We start from the raw sequence: 23,732 nt of genomic DNA, 5'->3' as shown, positions 1-23,732 counted from the left end.
ATGTGTAAGAAAAATAGTTCCATTTATCATATATCTATATATACAAGAAAACATTTACATGAAAGTTACAAAACAAAATAAATGAATCGTGGACCTGATTTAAAGAATTGTTTAAATAAAGAAACAAACTCCAAACTCTGTATCTCCATTGTTAGTAAATGTCCTTGCACACCATTAAACCCTGTTTGGCATTTATTTATAAATATTCAAACAAAAGAAATATTAAGACTGGAGACCCAGAAAAAATCACAGTTCATTGTACCTCACATTCTTCCATATTTGTTATCACTATCCCAAAATCTGACCCACATCAAGTAACACTTTAAAAATAGCCCTCTAGTTGTAGATGTATTTCAATTTAATTATATTTTCAGAGATATTTTTTGGCAAGCAATGAAATTTTAAACTCAACTAAGTTAATCCATTTCGAGGCCATTTTGGGTGTAGTCTTTATATCCTGGTTATAAGAACATTGAGGCATTCATTACATAGGTATAAAAATAGGCAGAGCCCACTACTGAAGTATTCTTTCTAAAACTAAAGCGGTAACTAATGGCTGTAGCTCAGATTCCTGCAAAAAGCATGTTTCCTTCCTTGTGTCATAACCATAACCCTTATTTATTTCAAGAAATGAGTAGAAGTCATAGTGGTCTAGAGTTAGATACAGTAGAAATTCTGGTCTTTGGTCTTTGACATTTCAATGACTACGAGAGGCTGCAGTTTACAGCAATAGCTACAAAGGTGTCCAATGAGATCATTCTTTAATTTATAATTGGAGATAAATGTGATATTATTTTACTTTTTTGATAATGACATTCTGCAGTTATCAGTATCATAATGTATGCTAATGTATGCAGCAAATGATTTAATGAATGTCTAAGAAGGGTCACATGAGCAATTCTAATTAGACAAAGCTACAAGCAGATAAGGTAACAATACCTCAGATGTACAAAACTCAAAAATGAGTTTGGTGATGACAGTTGTATATAGAAAATTAGACCATTAAATACCTTCAAATATAATTTAATGATATATTGACATTGTATGCTGTAAACTGTAATGCTAACAGCATTATATATATATATATATATATATATATATATATATATATATATATATATACTCCTGGCTAATGCTACCTTACAAAGATCTACTGTGTTTGTGATGATGAAATTCATTAGAGATATTACTGTACCAATGGTGTGTTTGAAAAATGAAGTACTGTTGAATGGAGACATTATAATGGTAGACCATGGAGGGATTTTAAAGGTATAAAAATTTAGTGCTTGGTTATATTGATTTAAAAAAAACCATTTTTTCAAATACCTATGAATTTTAGTTTTCTGAAGGTCAATACTAATAGAAGAGTAAGCAGGGTACATATATTTGGCAGGTGTTATTTTTAAAGTCCTAAAACAGTATTTAAAATAAGAGCCACAAACATTCTTCTTCTTAATATTATCCATATCACTGAACACAGCGATCAAACATGATTTCCCCAAAGGGAACTTCTGTTAAATTGGGAAGAACATAACCAGGAATACGGAGAAAAATAATGGAAAGCTGGGAAGATTTGCTTTTTGACGTGAATGAACATCTATTTAAGAAATAGATCATCACAAATTTGAGCATGGCAGAGTCTGATGAACTCAGAAAAGATCATTAAACTTCTTAACAGAATAAGTAGAGTTAAGAGATGAACATGGCCACAGAGAACACCTAGCTAAATATAGTCTTTTCACAGAGAACTATACTGCAGCTAAAATGATTGAGTCTTTCTAAAGAAAATTTAAATCATTATATGTAACCAGAAACCAATTCAGAATTCCTACCCATATTTTCAAAGATTTGGGGTACTATAGACTAAGATTTGAAATCATAGCATAATTGGACATTGTCAGTGTGTAAACTTAGAGAAATTATTATCTTCCACATTGCAAAAATGATGATTCACATTAAAAGTCAAAATGAATAAGTACAGTGCTGAATATTGGAGATACTGGTCAATCAAGACATGACATCCTGAAAGTATATTTTGATTGGTTTTTGGTGTGTTTGGATTATTTTGTAATTGTTTTTAAATTTCATGACTGAAGTATTATGGACTCAAAGTAAAAATGCGTGTTTTTAATATCTCCTTGAGCCCCAGAGAAACTGGACTTTAAAATGTACCTGAGTTTATCCACTTCTAGATCTAATTGAAATGCCAGCAATTTTCCCACTCCAGTTTCTCTTTTTCTTTTCTTGCCTGTAGGATCTCAACTAGCAGTCACATCATGGCTTTATATGGTCTATGTGGCACACCTAAATGTAAAAATATTTTTTTAGTGTGATGTAGAAAAAATAGAATTTGCATTGTTTAAATAAGCTACAGTGATTGTGTGAGTGTGTGTGCGTGTGTGTTTGTGTGTGTTCATTCTGATCTGTAAAACTGCATTTGGAAATCAGCGAATAAATTTGTTCTTCAACTCCTGGACCTTTCTATCATGAAAGAAACAATGATTCTCTATTAGGAATTTAAAGACTTTAGAGTTTGTCTTCTAAGTGTCTAATAAAAGCTTAATACATTGAGACTCTTGTACCTGAAGAATCTACAACAGTCAAGCAACTTGTTCATGTCATTCATTTAGTATTGGGGAAGGAAGTTATCTATAGCATTCTATATTTAACGGGTATTTGAATGATACTTCCACATTCTAAATATTAAAAGTTTATGTAATATTTTTAAGTCTGTACTTCCCAGAATATCTTTGAGCTGAGATTTTTGCCATCCTTTTGTTTTTCTTTATTTTTTTTGCTGTTGTTTTGTTTTCCTTTTCTTTTTTCTTTTTGAGACTCTCTATATAGCCCTGACTGTCCTCGACTTCCGTATGCAGACCAAGCTGACCTTAAACTCAGAGATCCTTCTGTTCTGCCTTCCAAGTGCTGGAACTAAAGGTATGAGCCACCAGTTCCAACCTTTCATTTGTTATTCACCTCTTTTTTTTTTCTCACTATAGTTCACTCTTGGCATCTCATGCTATGCAGATAAATTCTTACTGCTCCCCACCATGCAAAATGTATGTCCTTACAACCTCTTAGTGATAGAAGAAGCCTTCAGGGGATGTTTGAGTCAATAATTTTGTTGTTTGTAAAGTGTTGTGAACTGAAGCCTCGAGATATTCTCAGATTGCCCATTCCAGCCAAATGGATTAGTAAAAGACTTTAGAAACAAGAAAGGATTATGACACCCTTTGATTATGAAATTCTCTAATTGTTTTAATGTAGCATGGCTAAGTTCCTGTCAGGTCTTCAATTAACGCCTACTGTCTTTTACACATAGCAGTGGTCAGCACCATGACTATCAAATTTCATGTCTCATATGCTGTGACTCTTTTGCAAAGATTAGTGTGCAAACTGCATATTTGAAATTTTGTTTAAAATGAATTAAGCTCTCTCTTATGACTTTTCAAGCAATTATAAATCTCAGTTTTTATTTTGATATTAATTTACAGATCTTTATAATAGCCCCAAAGCACAAGTTCAATACTACCTGAAAAATGATCAAAGTGAAATACCTTACAGAGGATTCTGCAGAGTGTGGAATTTGCTCCGTGATATGGAGCTTTGTTTGTTACTAGAAATGCTGGGAGTCACGTGGCGCTATCCAATTTACTCATTTTTGCTAACCAAATTATTTCAACATGTTTCAGTCATTTGCGTCGCTCTAAGCTATAGAGAACAGAATTTCAAAGAATCTGCAGTCACATAGTCCTGGAGGGTAACTTCCACTCACCTGCAAATGATGTGCACAGGTGCAAGAAGGGAATGATGGGAAAATTAAGGACTTACCTTTTTGTCAAGTCACCATCCCACACTAGGAAATCTAAAATGCCAGCTTAAACCCTTGTCCTCTGTCGGTTTCAAGAAACTGAGTTTAAGAGTGCTGTGATGAACGAGTCTATAATCCTCTGTGGTTATTTAGTAGGAACTCGTTAACCAAAATGAACAGTGGGGAACGGAAAGAGCTAGGGTTCATGACGTCACAGTAACTTAACAGTCTAAGAAGAGGGACTAAATGCAAACAGCCAAATAGAAACATGGCTAGATTCCTCAAAAGAAAAAGCACATATCCAACACTCTTCTGAAGGTTTGTCTTTCTACCATTTTCTTTTCTGGAATTTATAATTTAATCACTAACTTTCTTAAATATGAACCTGAAATTAAAAGAAGAACACTTAATTTGAAGATGGTGTATCAGTGGAAAGTGAACCTGTTCTCAGCATTATGCATAACATTAGTATTTAATTAGAGGCTGATTTAACTTTAGATGTTAAAACTCAAGTTTAATGTAAATGGAAAAAATCAAAAGAGTATCATAAAACCTAAGGGTAAAGGACACCGTGTAAATTTTTAGAGATTTCTGATGGGTTCCACACTGTGAGTTTATCCCTCCTATCTTATATTGCAATTGTTCAGATGTTTTGTTAGAAGCAAATGTGTCACATGCAATAGCCACATAAATATAAGGCCATCCATATTTGACAAATGACAGCATATTGGCGTTTTTGTTAATTTTGTAAAGATTATATTGCTGAGAGCTTTCAAAATTATCTAATGTACAAAATTCCAGACTTAGTAGACAAAGAGTACCAACACATTGAGTGTAAAGAAACAAAAACAACTCAGGGATTCTTGTCTTGTCTTGTTTCATTTAGTTAAAAACCATATATTGAATTTAATTTTTTAGTAAAGCAAGCATTACATAATGCTTCAAAATTTTAAAATTCGGGGATAAAAGTTTACGTCCAAAAAAGATGGATGGAAAATTGTGCTTCTGGACTGAAGAATTAGTCTTCTGACCGGGGTGGGGGTGGGGGGTAAGCGTTTCATGTCACCATTGGATTTGGGAATTCCATCTGGGTTATGTGTTCGTGCACAGTTCTTGCCAGGTTCTGCAAAAATCTAAAACTGTGTGCTTCACTCCACGTAGCAAAGGCACCTAAGTTATTCTCCCTTTCGAGCAAATGTCATGATCCAGGTTTCCTGCTGAAGATGTTTTTCCCACTGCCCAGTGTTGAGTTGGGTGAGTCAGGAGAAGGTGGGCGACAATCCCTGCTGATTCTGGACCAATTTGCTCTGTGGTCCATCCATAGAAACTCTGCACTGATCACAGGGGAAACCGAGCAAAACCGTGAAGCAGACGGACGGGAACAAAAGGCTATTCTGGTGTGAGGAGAAATCAGTTGCTTCAGCTCCACAAGCAAATGCTGCTGCTGGACTGACAGGTGGAGCCTACCCCAGCTGGAGAAAGGTAAAGTTTGCCATTGGGGCAGACGCACAGTTCATACACTGTCTGTCGAGAATTTGGGGAGGTGGGTGAAGAAGAGAAGGAACCGGTAGGTAGATTTCCCAGTCGGATTGTATCTGCATTTAGAAAAATCTAGGAAGAAAGGGGAAAAAAAACATTATTTCAATCCATTTCAGCATGGTACCTCACTCAGAACTTTGCAGCATGGTTTGGCAACAGAGCCTATTGCTCACGGGGTCAACAAAACAACAACAACAAAACAACAACAACACATATACGGGGGGGGGTGCACAGAGAGAGAGAGAGACTGAATGGCTATAAAAGGCCTTCCATTTAGGTTCTTCATCATGTCTGAGAATTATATTTGGAAAGAAGGACACCACTTGGGCTGACTTTAATGAGGAGGGAGGAAATGAATTAAAAACATACTCCTTTACCGGTCTTTAAAATACTGGTGAGAAAGGGGTAAAAATTCTTTCTAAAACACCCAGGAAAGTCTCACTGTCCAAAGATCAGCAAATATAGGAAATCATGAGAACTAACAGATAATTCTACATATCAGTATGCTTGAATTCCCTATTAAATATTACCTGGTTTCAGCAACTAAGCAACTAATTTTTCAATTCGGGGAGGTATTTCACCTATTTAAAGATTTCTTACCCTGATTCTTTATTTTGTAACTGTGTGTGTGTGTGTTTGTGTGTGTGTGTGTGTGTGTGTGTGTGTGTGTGTGTGTATGTGTGCACTATTGTACCCATGTTCATGTCAGATGATATTAACCAAAGTTGGGTCTTGCCCTCCTCCTCTGATCCTGGGGATTGAACTCAGGACATTAGACTTGACAGAATGTGCCTTTATCCATCAGGTTAGCTCATTGGCCCTTAACTTATTCTTAGTCATAGATTTCCAAAGCAGACAGGAAGATGACAGAGTAATCAATTTTCTCCTTTCTCAACCTAATTATTACTTAACAGTACCTTTGTAGGCTTCCCTGCTATTCATATCCATTTTGCATTCTGTCTGTTGAGTTATCATGCTGTTAGGGTGAAGTTTCAAGAAACGAGAATGGGACTGTGCTTCTCTAGGACTCAAAGGTCTTTTATAGTTCTCCTCTCATTCCAAACAAAAACTGGACTTTTCCCCAGGTCAAATACCTTCGTGACCTGCCCCTTTCTCCAACACCATCTGCTGCAACTGATCTTGCGCCTAGTTTGTATTTTCCATGATTTAAACAAAGCACATGTCTCAGAGACGCTTTATATTTTGTTCTCTCAGTCTGGGCTATTGATTTACCATACTTATACATACACACACACACACACACACACACACACACACACACACACACTATATATATATATATATATAGTATATATACTATATATATATATATATACTTTGATAATATTTTAACTCATGTAAATAGGACATTTTCATTAATAAATCCATTCACAGGGCCACTGTCATTTTGTTTCATCAGGCCGGAAACATCAGGTAGGAAGACTGAGATATTCGTGACAGCACCACATTTCGGAGTCTCTCCAGGTGGCAGCATGGGTTGACTTGTCCACCTCTTTCTCTTTTGCCAAGGCAGTTACTGTGATGCTGTTCACTTTCCAGCTTTCGAAATTGGTATGTCTTCTCTGTATTGCCCATAAAGTCCATCTTCCATCTGCTCTGAAACTTAACCCTGTGCCTAGAATCACACCCCAGAGCTTTGAACTCAGCGCCCCCCCATCTTCTCTTTAAAAACAAACCATCTGATTCATTCATATCTGTTGAAATCAGTGCTACTTGTCTCCTTAAAAATGTTAATCATTTTTTGGAATAAATATCTCCCACACTAATAATGCAACATGTATGCTGTTGTGCGTTATTGTACTGTGGATGTAGTTATATCTCTATAATCCTTCATTTACAGTTACAACCCTTGTTTTCTTCAATGTCAAATTTGAAGTTCCTTGCAACATTGTATCTAAAATGACATTGATTGTCCACAGTACACCCTTGAATTTTCAGTACAATTCTTTCTCTTCATTTAAACTATTATGTTTAATGCCTGAATACAGGACCTGATGATACGAAGCAGTATAGAATCTATCTGAGTGTAGGGAAAACATATTAATTGGTGATCAGTTTCTCTTTTCATACTGTAGTTATTGTAGAACACAGAAATAAAAACACACCAACATCAAAGTACTTATCCTATCTTTTGAATTAATTTTTAATCAGATATATGAACGTATAAAAATGTAGGTTAGTGGATGCTATGTAATTTAGCACATATGCATGCATTGTGTAATATATTTAGGTCAGGGTAACTGTACATAGACACTCAGAGAATATTTTTTAGGTGAATACTTTCCAAATATTGTCTTCAAGCCTTCTGAAATGTCTACACCACTAGTGTTATCTATAGTGACCCATTTGAATACCAGAAATGTATCCAAAATTCTGTTCCTCTCTGACTCTAACTTGCCACAAACTAATCTATAGAAGAACCATTCTGAAGATTCAAAGAGAAAAGGGAAAAGGGATGGTTATCATTTTATTGTTTAAAGCTAATGTTGAAGCAACAAGAATTTGGAGGCCTATTTCCAACTGTCCTTGGAATGCATACTTCTTCAGTAGAAAGTAAAAGGACCTTTATAAATCCATTATTTAAGAGTAATCAAGATTTCCAAAACTTGCAATTTCTCATGAAGTGGCTCCTTGTGTCTCATGCCTGAGACTAACTTCAGCAGCCAAGGGTCACCCCTGCTTGCTCACTCACCTCCCCTTCTGTAGACTGCAAGTGCAGTTCCTTCCTGCAGGTAGCCTTGAAGTCACCTGCAGCTGCGCTCACCTGGACCCCACGCGGAGCTTCCATTATCAAGGACCTGGTTGGTGATTCAAGCCTAAAGGAAGGCAACATATCATTTACAAAAGAGAGACAACTCCTAATGAACAGTAAAAAGGCATTAAGGTTTAACTAATTTTTACACAAAGCCAGCATGAATCCTCACAATGTATTATAAGGATTATAAGACCAGTTAAGTTTTAGGATATTTTTCTTTACTTTATCTATTTTTTGACTCATTATAAAATCTTCACTTGTACTTATCAATTATTTACTCTCATGTATAATAGTTTAATAACATTTTCTTATGTTAGTTCTCTTTATCATGCCCCAAAGTAGGTCATCATGAGTCTACATGTTTAAATCTTTAATAGATTATCAATATTAATGATGAGGTCCTAATAAATAAATTGGCATAATTTAGCTTGTACATATTTTTCAATAAAGGGTTCCAAGTCTGTGAATATAAAAACCTTAATGAAAATCATTAATATTGCAATTCTTCCAGAGTCCACGCTCAAAATTTTGAAAACTTGAAATTTTTCAAAAGGCGCATTAAAAAATGTCAGAAATTAACATAACAAAGATCGCCATTTAACTTGGTAATTGACCCTCACTGGTTCATTGCAATGACTTCAAACTAAATGAGTTGGTCTGTGGAAGAAAATCAAGGGACCGGGATAATAGTCAGCAGACAGCAGCATAGAGTTACAAAACCCCAAGCAGGCAAAGTGGTGGGCACCAGCTGGTCTCTTTGAGGTGTTCTCTTCTGCTGCTGATGCAGGTGCCACGTTTGTTTTCATCTCAGAATATCAGGAAAAGGCATCCCGCAGTCCTTTTGTCATTAGGATCCAGAGTCGCCATTTACCTGAGGCAAGACCCAGAGCCATTTTGCAGGGAGAACTCCATGAGATGAGTCTCCGAAGTGCAAGCGCTCCATAGAGGAACCACACTTGGAGCCTTGAAGGCGGCCTTCAAGAGGAGACTCATAATTTAGAAGTGATTTCAAGAATTTTAAATATTGGCCTTTTTCCGCCTTTATTAATGAAAACTGCTTTGAAACTTTAACTTCTATAGAGATCACTTAAATATCTTCATACCCTCCCTTCAGCTGGAAGGCTTTAAAAATCCCGTTTTTAAGCCTTAACTCTGTATTGTTGCTATGAATTAAAACAGACCAGAAAATTTGAAAAAAAAAAAAAAGGAATCTCAATGTCTTAGCAAAATATACTACTAACCTTTTCCATACAGTATGGGAAATTTAATATTTTAATTTTGAAATTGTATTTTACAGCCCTTAAACAATATACAAAATACCATTTTGAGTAGTGTATCTGTAACCAATGTCATCTTAGTGTTTCGTTGGATAACAATAACATTATTGAAATCACTCATAGTTGATATGACTGAATAATTTGAATAGCAGTCAGATAAGAGTATACTTAAAATAACTTAATACCTTAAGACAGATTTTACATTTTTTATTCATGTATTTATTTTATACCCCAGCCATAGCCTTTCCTAGTCCCTTCCCACCCTCATCCTCCACCTCCCCCATCCCCCAATCTCCTCTTCTTTCATCTCTTCCTGGAGAGGGCAGGTCTCCCATGAGTATCAATGAAACATCGCATGCAACGTTGCAGTGAGAATGAGAACATCCCTTGTATTAATGCTGGGCAAGGTGACCAAGTATGAAGAGTAGGGTTCCAAAAGCCAATATATAACTCCAATATTCAATAAAAGGAAACTTGGTACATACATAAGTGAAAAGAAAAACAAATTTTATCCTGAAATCAATGTGATTCAACATATTTATGAAGAGAATAGTCAAACTTATTCCTCATGTAATAAATTTATATGTAAGATTTTCAAAGGCTTTATTTTATGTTTAATAATATAACATTAAATATATTATGTATTTTGAGGGTTAGAGAATTTCTACTTTGATCTTTACTAAGTGCTTAATCAGATAATGCTTGTTATATTCACATTTATTTTATGCACCAGATACTCATGATCAAACTACCCTAGAGTACTATTTATTTAAAGGCTCAGTGTCCAAAATGTGTAAAGATTGGGAGCTCAGGGAAATCAGCCAGTGACAATGCCTCAGTTTCATCTGCTCTGAATTGGCAATTAGCATTTACTTTGCAAACTGAACCAAGTCACACCTGCATTAAAGTTTTTGTTAACCTGATAGACTAGTTAAAATTTCCATGAGAGTAGAAAGCGGGAATATTACTGATCCAGAGCTAAATGACCTTGGGTTTTCTTCCACTCCTTCACTAGCTACTCACCATCCATTTCTGTGTATGACCTAATATCTTTTGTGACTTTCAGGTAAATCATTTTGGAATTGTCTAGTTTTCCAGCACCACCCAAACTAAGAATGCCATCAGATAGCATCTCTAACAAATGACAGAAATGCCCCCTGTTTACTGTACCCCTCAGACTGAGACTTTCACTAATGTAGTTGAAAAGCGTTTTGGATTTCTTTTATTCATTAACAACACCGTCAACAAAATCTCACGAAAGCATTTCCAACATTCAGACACAGCCTTTGGAGAAAGTCTGATTCCATAGTCCCAGGCATGGTCGCTCATATTTTGTTCAGAAATGTATTTTCCTTCAGATGAGAGATGAGTTTTGTGTTATTGCTAAAAAGTTTCAGAACAAAGTGTGATAGCATGTGGAAGGACAATACTTTGTGTTCTCTCTCTCTCTCTCTCTCTCTCTCTCTCTCTCTCTCTCTTTCACACACACACACACACACACACACACCCCTTCTTCTAATCCCTCCCATGAGCTCTTATTTGTTGTTCATCTACTCATTGACCAGAACATCTCCACATATGGCAGAAACTGATAGAAATCCTTTGGATTTCCTAAGCTTAAAGCCATTTTGAGAAAACTACAGCCATTTTGCTACAGTGAATTTGATTTTGAACATCAATAAAAACACCAACTGGATGAAGGAAATGGACAATCGTTGTTTACTTCCATCTGTTACAGAACTACTTCCTTGATTTGTAGACAGGTAGATACAAAGGGAACCTAATAGAATGGTGAAAGGGTTCTTCTCTGTGTTCTTCCTGAGATCCATCATGAATAATGGAATGTCAATTATTTAGATGTCAGTGGTCTGCAGGAAAAAAGGTAGATGTCTCAGAATAACTGTGGGTACAAGCTTCAGTGTACAAAACCCCAGCAGCAATTCATGAGAAAAGAAGTCTGAAAGAAGATTGGGAACCTGTAAAGAAATGGCAGCTTGGATCTATGAGGCATCCATTGACAAAATACCAACATAAATACTTTAGTGCTGAGCAATCTTTTTGGTACAGTGACTAAAATCAAGGGGAAATGAATCCTATTTACTGGCCTTAGTTTCTGATTCTCAGGGCATGAAGCTCAAACTTGTAAATTACATTTTAGGGAGAATATTTTTTTTTTTATCTGATACAAGACTTTTTTCTGAAAAGATTTAATTACTTAATATTTGTATTTATGCATTGCCTGGTATGTTTAAGCATTATCAAAATGGTAAAAATTTCACAGTACTGCAAAATTCCTTAAGTGCTGAAGTAATTAAGACTTTAAATTAAATAAGTCTCAATTGTATACTTTGGTAGTATTGATATAATTAAATGTGAAAAATGTAAAAAAATAATGCAAGTGTTATTAAAATAGCACATTATGTTTTGAATAACAAACAGTATTTAGAAAAGTAATATACACAAATAATTTAAAAAGAATTTAAAGAGTATGTGTAATGAAATTTACTAGACTAGTTGGAGGATTTCTTGCATTTTTAATTTAATGTCAAACATAAGTGGTGGTCATCAAGAATTTCTTAAAGACATGAAAACTGAATCAATCTAAAGCATTTTGATAAGCTTCCCTGAATATGTAGTATAAATTTTTATAGGAAAATATCATGTAATAACGTATTAACTTCATGTATGACTCCAGAAACAAAACATCTCAAATTACCACTGGCCCTTTTGCAAATAGGACATTCACTTTTGTGAAAGGACATTTAGACATGCAGATTAGCTTAGTTATCTGCCTTCAGCCTTTGTAATTGGATGTTTGACAAATTGGTTGCATGGAACTGTCTAGAGTGGGACATTGTCTATTGTATCATGTGTTGAATAGGTAAGAAGCCCCTTCTTCATAGACGTTATATCAACAGGGTAATGTCCCTCAAGTATACCACAAGAGGATTAAAAGTTTTCATATATTGACAATAATGAAACAAACTTTACACTTTCTCAAAAGTTTTTATCACACTTTCCAAGACATTAAAATGTTTACAATGAGTCATCAAAGTACATTATTGAACAGATAGATTTAGACAAAGTTTTCAGGATTTGAAGTAATAGCATTGAAACTAGTCATTCCAGCTTATCAAAATGGAATGGGCACTGTGTAATTATGGATTTAATTCATATTAATACTTCCCAGGAACTTTTAGAAGCTGGTCCTCCTAGGAGCTAAAATATAAATTCAGGGTAGAAATTCACGCAGGAAGACATTCCTTACATTGAACATGTACCTGCAAATTCTATCATCAAGCCAATTACTCCCAAAGAGAAACAAAGAAAGAAATTGAAGTATAAACTACTGAAACCAAATTATTGTGTGCAAAAGGAGACCAATCTAATGAGTGAATTTCACACAGATATTAGAGTAGGAAACTATGAATGCTTCAAATATCAGTTTCTGCTGAACATTCTGGTCATCAGTCAATGTAGTCATAGTTTAAAGCATTTTTAAAAACTAAATGATACAGTTCTCACAATACGTAGTTAGATTTTCCCTTCTTTAATAATGGGTTAGCCATATAATTATAGTAGTGTATTATAAACTAACTTCGAATATTGGAATTTTACTGTATAGTTAAACCATAATTATTACCCTCATACTAAAAACCTGATGTTCTAACTATCTGTGTGTTTCCTAAACCTACTTAAACAGTATGCTGGTTGCTTTATCTCTGGGTTATGCTGCAGGTGCAAGGATCCCAAAGTACCCAAAGTGATCTTGACTAAGCACAGTATTAGAGACCTGAACAACTTCTGACAAAGCTGCAGGAAGCAAGACATAACTGACAGCACACCACAATTGATACAGCGAAAGAAAACGTACTTCATAAACAGATTCTTTTACTTGCACAATTGTCTCACCTTGACAAGGGCAATAAAGTTATTCAGAGAATTATTACAGCAGAAAATACTGGAATAACTGGATATCTATACAGAAAAGTTAGCTTTAGTCTCTACCTTATACTACAGTATAGAAATTGGAATCATAAGGCTTTTTGATTTTTGTGGTTGGAGAGAGTCAAAGTGTCGCAGGCCAAAGTGTATAGTAATTAGTGCATATTTAAAAATATGTTTGATAATATTAAATTAATATTATCAATATACCACCAGTATATTTTTCAAAATTACCACCAGTGATGAGTATATAATGAACTGGGAAATAACACCTACAACATGATGCATCAGAAACAGCTGGTACCAGGACATTTGAAAAAAATTCCCCAGTACTTACAGAATATGTGAACATGTCAAGAATTATACACAGTTGTTGGATAATTGTATGAAAGCATCTCATATTGTTACCTCTTGGATAAGAGCAAACAGAACAGAAACAAACATCAGCATGTTCCCTCTGCAATTACTTGAATAAGTATGATTGCTAAAACCAAATATTGGTGAAACTAGACAGCCACTGACAATAATCATTTTGGTGGAAAAACATTAAGAATTTTGGAAAAATTTTTGGCAACTTGACATAAACCCTAACAAGCAGAAACATCATACACAAATGTGAACATGTGTGTATATGTTTTTGAGTATATATAAAACATAATATTAAATAAAAGGACACATATGCATATATAATATTGCTTTTATAGTATTGCATATATACTTTCATCAGTACTTCGCTTGCTTCATAGTACTTTTGCTTATAAGACCATAATGTGCAGAAATACTATCTTCAAAGTAAAATGAATCAGCGCTACAAGTGTAAATTTAAAGTTTCCCTGAAACCTGGTACAGAACACAGAGGATATTAAATACTCATAAAAATCTATTGAATAAGCTGTACAATTCACGTTTTCAAAATAGTTATCTCTTCTCTACTGTATCTTTTATAGACTTATTCTTGAGAACAGACTCATGACTGTGCACTGCTTTATTTACTCAGCCAAAAGATTTCACTTGCCTGATAAATGTTGCATCAGTTACCAGAACTTCCAGTTGAAAATTGTCAGCAATGTATGTCAAGATCTCAGACACTCTGTTTCAGATTTGAGTACACAGATGAATAATTAAATAGCCCAATTATCACTGTACTTTGTTTCTACTTCAGTTTTGCAATTTAAATTAGAAACACTCATCTTGGGAGTAGTCAGACTATTTTAGCACTAGATGATAAGTCATGCCTATTCCGTGTTAAAGTAACGGATGGTCAGAATAGAAGAAAATCAGAAACGCCATATACTAACTATGATTTATTTTGCACTTACACTTGCAAATGCTGAGACATCTGTCGAGCACCTAAAGTCATATGTAGTGCTATTCCTATAGTGATAGACTATAATTAGATGATACAACATACACATAATTACAAAAATTATAGAGCCAAAATGATTATCCTAGGACTCAGAAATCAATACGAATGAATTAGTCTCTTCTAATATATGCAGTTTATATTTAGGTATATCTTAATTTTGCACATACTGTTGAATGCTGAAGTTAAATTAATTCAACATTTAAATGGAAAGAAAACACGTATCTTTCCAGAATACTAAAAATATGGATGACATACATTGCGCATTGCTGAGGTCAGATTGAATGCAGCTATCTCACAAAGCCTTCACTGCTCCTGCCTGGTGGAAACTGCAAGTCATTTCTTCTAGCTCTCACATATTATTTGTGAGCTACCTGCTTTGAAAAGGGACACTTGAGGTTCTCAGGTATAGCTTACCATATATCGACCAACATCTCCTCAATCCCATCACCTCCCTCATAGTCATCCTTTGAAAGCATTCTGCTCCAAACTTCTAGAGGTCAGCTGTATTTATATGTGGCATGAGTGATAACGCGGACTTACTGTATTTGGAAGCCACATTAGACCAGTCTGCAACAATTGGCATCGATGCCATCCATACGTATCTCAAGGAGACTCTATTTCTTAGACTATATCACTGCCACATTATTTAAAGGCATTTTGTTATAATCATTAAAACTGACAACTACCTATCACACTACTACACATGAGATACATTGTTTTCTGTCATAATATCAAGAATATGTAGAGAACACGTGGGTCCTGCAAATCAGAAATGAACTATCTCATGTGGGGAAGGATCACAGTTATGCCAAACATCCTAAATTCCTCAGGGCTATGGACGTGTTTGGGTATGTGTGAGAGACTATGCATATGTGAGAATATGTATGTTATATATGTGGTTGTAGCATATGTTGTATGCATTTGAAAGTACGTATGTGTGTGTTCACACATACAGATTTGTGCACACACATGTAAAAGCCAGAGAAGAGCACTGAATGTGCTGCTTTATCACACATTATTTTATTTCTTGAGATAGACCCTCGAGACTAAAAGTACATTAAAATTTGGCTTAGGCAATACAATTAACATTCTTCAAAACCTCTAGTTTTGTATATAATATGGAGTTATTAGCTTGATTAAAATTAAAAATTAAAGATCACGTAAAAAACCACCCTCTGGTAATAATCGATAGATTATTGAAACTGTGTCACTCAATTGGTCAGAACAAAAGTCACAGAAAGTATCACAACACTACAAGATTCTGAATATATATTACTGTAAACATTGTTGTTTCTGTACTCAAAGTTTCATCTCATTTTGCAAGTGAGTGACAAGGTACTCTACAGGCTAGAGAAAGAGACACCTAGACCTCAACTCAGCCACAACCCTTCACTTACAATGTGTACCACCTGAAATATGTGCTGGAACAATGGTGGTTCAGAGCTTGCGGAGGTGACAGCCAATGTTTGGTTTAATTTAAGGTTCATGCATTAGGAGAAAGTTCATTCTCTATACTGCCTAAGTGGCCATGAATCAGAGACTTTATAGCCCAGCTACTTTGGGTAGAACCAAACACAACCAGCAAAACAAAAGCAAGCAAACAAGAAAGAATGAAAGGAAGAAAGAAAATGAAATAGGGGAAAGAAAACAAAGAAATTATTCCTAATGTTGTTCTGCTATACTCATAGATATTCATGCCTTATGCATGCATCATCGGAGAGGGGTCCCCTCCAACAGTAGATGGGAGCCTGGGAGCCAATGCAGACACATAGCCTGTCAGAGAGACAGAGAGAGAGAGAGAGAGAGAGAGAGAGAGAGAGAGAGAGAGAGAGAGAGAGAGAGAGAGAGAGAGAGGCTAAATTGAATAAGTTGGAGGTCTCCATTGGATCTCTCCCCTCTGAGATTAGGGAAAGGCATGAAAGACTGGGAGGAAAGACTTTAGGATTCTTGAGAACATGACCACTGAATCAACTAAACAGGATTCACAGAGACTGAAGGAGCAAGCAAGGGGCCTGTATGGGTCGCATCAGGTTCTTTGCATGATATGTTATGGCTGTTAGCTTGGTAGTTTTGTGAGACGCCTAACAGTGGGAGCAGGTGCATCTCTGATTCTTTCACCTGGTCTTAAATCTCTTTTCCTCCTATTGGATGGCTTTGTAAAGTCTCATTATGAGGCCTTTCTCTTTGTCTTGCTGTATCTTGTTTCATTCTGTTTGGTTGACATCTCTTAGAGGCCTGCTCTTTCCTGGAGAGGAAATAGGGTTTGAGTGAGTCTAGGTAAGAGGGGTGACTGGGGGCGGTGGAGGGCTGTTGCTGAGATGTATTATATGAGAAAAATCTATTTTCAATTTTAAAAATGTCCCCTCTATTTTCCATTTTCAACAATTTATTTGCTTATTAAATGACAAAAACAGAACAATGATTTTTATGAAATAAAATGTGTGTCTGTCTGTGTCTGTGTGTACAAATGTGTATTTGGTTTTTATGTTGTAGCATATGTACTGTTCTTCTGTATGTGCACATGTGTGCTAACATATACATTTGTTTACACATGTGTGCGGAAGCCAGAGAAGTACACCGGATGTTTTGCTTTATCACTTACTGTTTTATTCCTCTGAGACAGACCCTCTTTTTGAACTTACAATAGACCAATGGCCAGGAAGTCATAGGATCTTCCTAGTTTTCCACCCCACCGTGCCTTCTCCCATAGCACTGGGGATTCAGTCATATGCTGAGTCTGAGTCATGATTAGCCTCTTTACAGATGCTGTTTGGTGCATTCACACCATCTTGTGAGTATTTCAGGGACTCTTCCTGTATAGGACATCTTTCTAAATTAGGAATCACATAGTTTTTATTTAGAATCTCACTCAGTTTTCTCAAGAACCCCTATCTCTGATGCAGCTAACAATAATTATTTTAATATGTAATTTTGTGCCATCATTGTTGTCTTTTACAAACCCACTGCAGCAGATACATTTTGGAGTGTAATTTTCTTAACAGAAACTAAGTAATCCATCTTGTTTCATCAAATGTTAATTTATTTGTTGAATTAAGAATATCTGTGCAGTAGTTAAGAATATTCTTTCCTTAGACAGAGTGTAGTACTGGGAATATTATACTGAGGTACCATGTCAGAACAAATCACTTCTAGATGTTTCTTGCAGTGTTACATTGTCTCTGTGTACTACCTACTTCACTTGACTTGATCCATTGATATTCTCTCATGGTCTTTCTTCTTCCATTCCCTTTATCCCTATATAAACATATATGTATAAATATGATTTCCCAGGATACCTAATGGAACCAGTACTCCTCTATACTTTCTTGATAACTGTCTTTTTCATTTTCTCAACTCTTTCTCATTAGTACATGTATTTTTGTGTTTGTGTCATTTGTTTGGGGAAATGGGAAAGTTAGAATAACTTGTCTTCAAATACCTGACTACTATGAAGTCATGGAATGTTGATTTACTTTTTCATGTGGAAAAGGTGGTAATTAGTAAGGGGAGTTCTTTTTTGTACAAGTTCATAGCACTAGCACCATGTTGCTTGTTCAAGTGTCAACGGTGTTCAATAGTGAGGGGGGCACTATGACACGGTATAAGAAGTACTTACCTGAGGTCTTGGGATGGCTCTGCTCTGATGTGAGGTGTTTCCACAGAGTGCCCAAATACTGCTCCTTCAGTTCCTGGAGACAGCAGGGACACAGCAGTCAGGATAAGCAAATACAGGCATGCACAGTGGCTTTCATCTGATTCTATGTAATATTCTTCCTTCAACCGAAAACATGTTCAAATCAATGGAAAATGTAACTTCAGAAAAGGACTACAAGACAGAGCAAGATGAGCCAAAGAAGGTGGATTTGAATACTCCATATTAACTAATTTTAAGATTATTATTACTACTTTAGCTATAGACAAGTCACCTTCTGCTCTAATCAAAGAACAAAGAACAAAGAACCATCTCTTTCATTGCTTCATTTCATAGCTAAGTGGATTTAAGAAACAGGATAGGTTGAAACACTTAGGTCAGATTTCCCATATCTCCAAGGGCATGATGAAACTCCTGATGGGAAGCTCAGGGCAGACAGTGCTCGACATTTACAAACAGCTTTCAAACAGCACTTAGCCACTCTCTACCAGAGAGCTGTGCAGAACTCCACGATACTTGGACCGCTGTGGTGTTAAGGCTCTATCTAACACTGAGAGCCACTTTAATTCATTTCATTATAGTTGAGTTCATCTGAGGTCATTGTTGTCTGAAGAGGTCAGGGAGTCCAGCATCTTGTTCAGATAGCCGAATGACACCTGATCTAACACACTGACTGTTTGATTTTCCAGGCTACTAGAACTTTGCTACAATTTGAGTGAGAAAAAGACTGTTCTTTGCTCTAAAAGTGAAGTGAACTCTTTTATAGTTATAACTCTTTTATAGTAATAATGATAAAATCACATTGCAAAATAAAAATAATACAAATGTTGAAGATTTTTTCAGATTATACCTTATTAGCTTTTGATCTAGTCTTCCTCATGTATTTTGATATAACAATATCATGCTTGTTTCCTCAATGTCATGAGGGCTATATTAATAATACAATGCAATTCAAATTTTTTCATTGAAATGTGAACAAATATAACTGTAAATACTGTGGAGGGATATATAAAACATGTCAGTTCTGTGAGCAGGAACGGCATTGTAGGGTAAATTAGAGCAAGGGCTTAAAATATCATAAAATAACAGATGTCATAGGGAATGGATCAGAATTAATTAATGATCTTTTAAAATAAATAGGAAGGCACACCTGGAAGTGGAGTCATGGAGGGAGACAATTTTCTAGGATTAAAATATTATTTCCCCAACATTATGATTCAGAGGCAAATTATTTGTGTTTTGCCATTGTAAAAAGCTCCTGGATCACAGATTTTACTTCCTGAACTAAAAGTCATTAGTACTAGTCTATCTCTGAGCTTTAAGAGATAGTTCTCCATGTAACAAAAACTCTGTAGGAAACATACTGCTTGTTTCTTTTTTCGTGATTTATATTAATTCAGAACATTCATTTGTTTAAAGGATTTATTCTTTTAATACTTTGATTCTGAAAGTAGAAAACCCCTTAGTATGGGTCCTAAATGATAATATAATGATTTCAACTAAGGTAACTAATAATTCCATGATTTGACTGAGGGTGGCATTTGAAAAAATATCCCCAGATACAGACTTACATATCTCAAGGAGAGTGACTGACATTTCAGTGCAGACTGTAACATCCTGATAGGATAGTTATCCTTGAGCAAAGTTCAAATGCTAATCTCTAATACTGTGTGATTATGAAAATTTCCTAGACAAGGTGACAGAAATATGATTAGAGAACAGTGACAATATTTATTTTCAAACACTGGTTCACACCACTGGTATCAGTACAGACTCTGTATGCCTGAGAGCAAAAGTAGAAAATAACCCAAACTCTTTGTTAGTAAGGATTAAATTCAAAATAGCGCAATGAGAGATGGGGGTGGGGAACATAAGAACAAGCACAAAGGAAATCCAGAGAATGATAATGTCAAACTTAAAAAAAACTCATATTTTACCAAATTGGAAAAATCTAAAAGAGATGGCTAATTTTCTCTTTACATATGACCTACCAAAGTTAAATCAAGATCAGATGAACAATTTAAACTGATCTATAACCCCTAATGAAATAGAAGTTTTAATTTCAAAGTCTACCAACCAAAAAATAAAATAAATAAAGCCCAGGTGTGGGTGGTTTCCGTGTCAAATTCTCCAAGGCCTTCAGAGAAGGATTAAAACAAATGCTCCTCAAGGTATTTCACAAAATAGAAACAGAACGAACACCCCTCAATTTGTTTCATGTGGATAGTTCCCCTGATACCCAAACCACATAAAGATCCAACACAAAGAATGAATTATAGACTAATTTCCCTTATGAGCCTTTATGTAAAATTTTTTAATAAAATACTTGTAAGCTGAAATCTTCTACCCTGATCAAGTAGGCTCAATAGCAGGGATGAAGGGATGGTTCAATATAGGAAAGCCTGTCAATGTAATCCACTATATAAACTGAAAACAAAAACCACATAACCATGTTTTTTGATGCTCAAAAGGCCTTTGCCAAAATTCAACACCCCTTCATGAAAAAGATCACTGATATAAGGAATACACCTCAACACAATAAAGTTAGTTTACAACAAACCCATTGTCAACATCAACCTAAGTGGAAAAAAAAGCAATTCTACAAAAATCAGGAACAAGGGAAGACTGTATACTTTATCCATTTCTATTTAATACAGCACTTAAAGTCTTAGCTAGAGCAATACTAAACTGAAGATCAATGTGATATAAACTGGAAAGGAAGAAGTCAAAATACATAACTAAAAATTCTACCAGGAATCTCTTACACCTGATAAACACTTTCTACAAAGTAGTACAGTACAAAAGCTTTCCAATACTCAAAGGGACAAACTGATTGAAAAAGAAATCCGGAAAAAAATTAACTTTTACAATGGTCTCAAATAATATAAAATAAACTAGACTGGGTTGTCTCTAGTCAAGCAAGAGAAAGACATGTAGGATAAAAACTTTAAGACATAAAGAAAGAAATTAAAAAAAAATACAAGAAGATAGACCTTCCATGTTTACAGATGGGTTTTACTAATATAGAAAAATAGGAATCCTATTAAAATCAATCTACAGATTCAGTGTAATTCCCATCAAAATTTTAACATAAATCTTGAAGTGATAATTTTCATCTTCAAACAGAAACATAAAAATCTAATTATAACTGAAACCTTCCTGATTAATAAAAAACAGCTGGAGGCATCACCATCTCCAACCTCAAGTGGTACTGAGACATATAGAAAGAAAATCACAACATTGACCCAGAAGTAGACCCATTGATTAATGGAAACAAACTGAAGACCTAGACTTAGGCAATAGTTAATAATCACTAAAATCATATTTAGAGGTGTCAGATCAAAACTGTACAAGCCAGGTGCTCACTATAACCTTGGGACTCAAATGCCAAATATCAAATTTTTCTTCAATTAGGAATTCTCTCAAGTTTCAGACTGCTATTTTTGTCAAATTTCACAGGCGACTGTTCTGAGTTTCAAATAAATAAGAAATCATTTTAATCTAATTTTTATTGCTTTAATATGTTATGCACTAAATCAATTTGAATATTCAAATAAATTTAAATTGTATTCACATGAATCAAAAATTAAATAAGGCATTGTAAATTTATCTAGAAATCTTATTTATAATAATTTGTCATTATTTATTGGGACACAGTAAAATTCCATTTGCCTCACTTTAAACGTAACATGAACTTACATGACAAACTACAGAAAAATGGTATCATGCTAATTCATATGCGTATGAATGTATAAGACATGAGATAGAAGTTTATCTTTTATACATCTCTAAAATCACATTTCATGAAAAAGAAATCACATTAAAATTAAATGTATCTATTTTTCCTCCTCCTTCTCTTCCTCTTCATCTTGATACTCCTCCTCTAGAGGCAGGGTCTCAATATTTAGCTCTAACTGACTTGAAAGTCACTACGTAGAACATACTGGCATATGACAGGGTTCCAGCATGCTCCTTCTAAGGCTCGGGATTGGAAGTGAGCACTATCTCCCCTCCTATCAATGTACTTTTGGTCAGGATAATCTTTATTCTCTACACCCTGAATGTATTTTCCATAATCATTACTCACTAGATACTCATGATATACTCATTGGATTTTATATATTTTCACAGAAGTCCTTTGCCAAGTACAAACAGAAGAGTTATACAGTAAAATAGTAGTGACCGTGACAAGGAGACATATGGCTAAGTGGAAGAGAAAAGTTGGAACACCTCAGTTCTCACCTTGGAACTTTAACAACATAGGAAATGTCTCAATATTTGTATTTGTGCTCATGTTTGCCAAGAGGAATTGCTAGGTTTTTAGGTTTTCAATTAAAATGGTAATGACCATGTATTTTTGTTTGTTTGTTTCTTTTTTGAATGGAGGCAAAGAAGAAAGTACAATTACAATACCCAGTAGATGCTTGTCCTTAAGGACTCAAGAGTCTTAAGACAAAGGAAGTAAGACGAACAGGAGGTTCTAGCTTTTTAACCCTCTTTCTGTAATAATTGTAACAGTAGTTAAAGACTGGCTGTCATACACAACATTAGGTTCTGGACAACACAAATTTTCAGGCACCTTTAATATATTACAATTGCAGTAGGTATGTGTTTGTAAACGATTCAAAACATGAATACTGTAACTTGCCTCATACTCTTTTCTCTAAAGTGGGATTGCTTTACTCCTACAAATGGAGAGAAACTACATTATATTGGGCACTTGATGGATAATCATACTAGAACTATATTAACCTTGTTAATTTAGCTCTACTTAAATGAGCTTCTCTAATATAAAAGTCATTCTCCCTTAATGAAAGGGACACTGGGGGTGAAGGTTAGGAGAAGACTATCGGGGTAGAGAGGATATGAAATGGGGGCCTGTAAAATGGGGTTCCCATTGGGAAAGAGCAAGGAAGGTCGACATAGGAGACGGAAGGAGGACAGACAATTAACCCTAAGGTTTTTGATAAAACCTAAATTTCTTATATAATTTTATAATTACCTGAAATTGTAATACACACATATATATTTTCTCTCTCCCCCTCTCTCTATACACACACACACACACACACACACACACACACATATTCTATCACACACATACACACATATATATACACACACATATATATTCTGCCAATATCCCAATATATTAAGAAATCTAGAACTCCAATAACTTAGGTATATTCCTATATTAAATCCAGACAGAACAACATAAGAAAAAAATTTAAGGGCTTATGTTTATTCAAAGAACAGGTAGCAGTCTCATCAAAATGTTATCATGCTGGAAACAGGAGCCAATTCTTCAAAAAATACCACAAGAATATAAATTTGTTTTAACATTAGAAAATCAATTAAGAAAATTC

At 35.0% G+C, this 23,732-nt stretch overlaps 1 protein-coding gene across 1 annotated transcript in view; it reads right to left on the bottom strand.

Annotated features, from left to right (window-relative positions):
* Positions 1-1,131: 1,131 nt before the first annotated feature.
* Sgcz (sarcoglycan zeta) overlaps positions 1,132-23,732 on the bottom strand; it is a 356,632-nt gene continuing 334,031 nt past the window's right edge. The window contains exons 5-7 of the mRNA XM_048456621.3: positions 18,331-18,403; positions 8,064-8,187; positions 1,132-5,422 (exon numbers count right to left, since the gene is read on the bottom strand). Of these exons, the coding sequence (XP_048312578.2) occupies positions 5,231-5,422; positions 8,064-8,187; positions 18,331-18,403 (389 nt within the window). The 3' untranslated portion in view covers positions 1,132-5,230. The remainder of the gene's footprint in view (positions 5,423-8,063; positions 8,188-18,330; positions 18,404-23,732) is intronic.

The sequence above is a fragment of the Myodes glareolus genome, chromosome 23 (assembly GCF_982192425.1).
Source record: "Myodes glareolus chromosome 23, mMyoGla1.1, whole genome shotgun sequence".
In the NCBI taxonomy this organism is placed as follows: domain Eukaryota; kingdom Metazoa; phylum Chordata; class Mammalia; order Rodentia; family Cricetidae; genus Myodes; species Myodes glareolus.
This window is presented reverse-complemented; position numbering and strand designations above follow the sequence as displayed.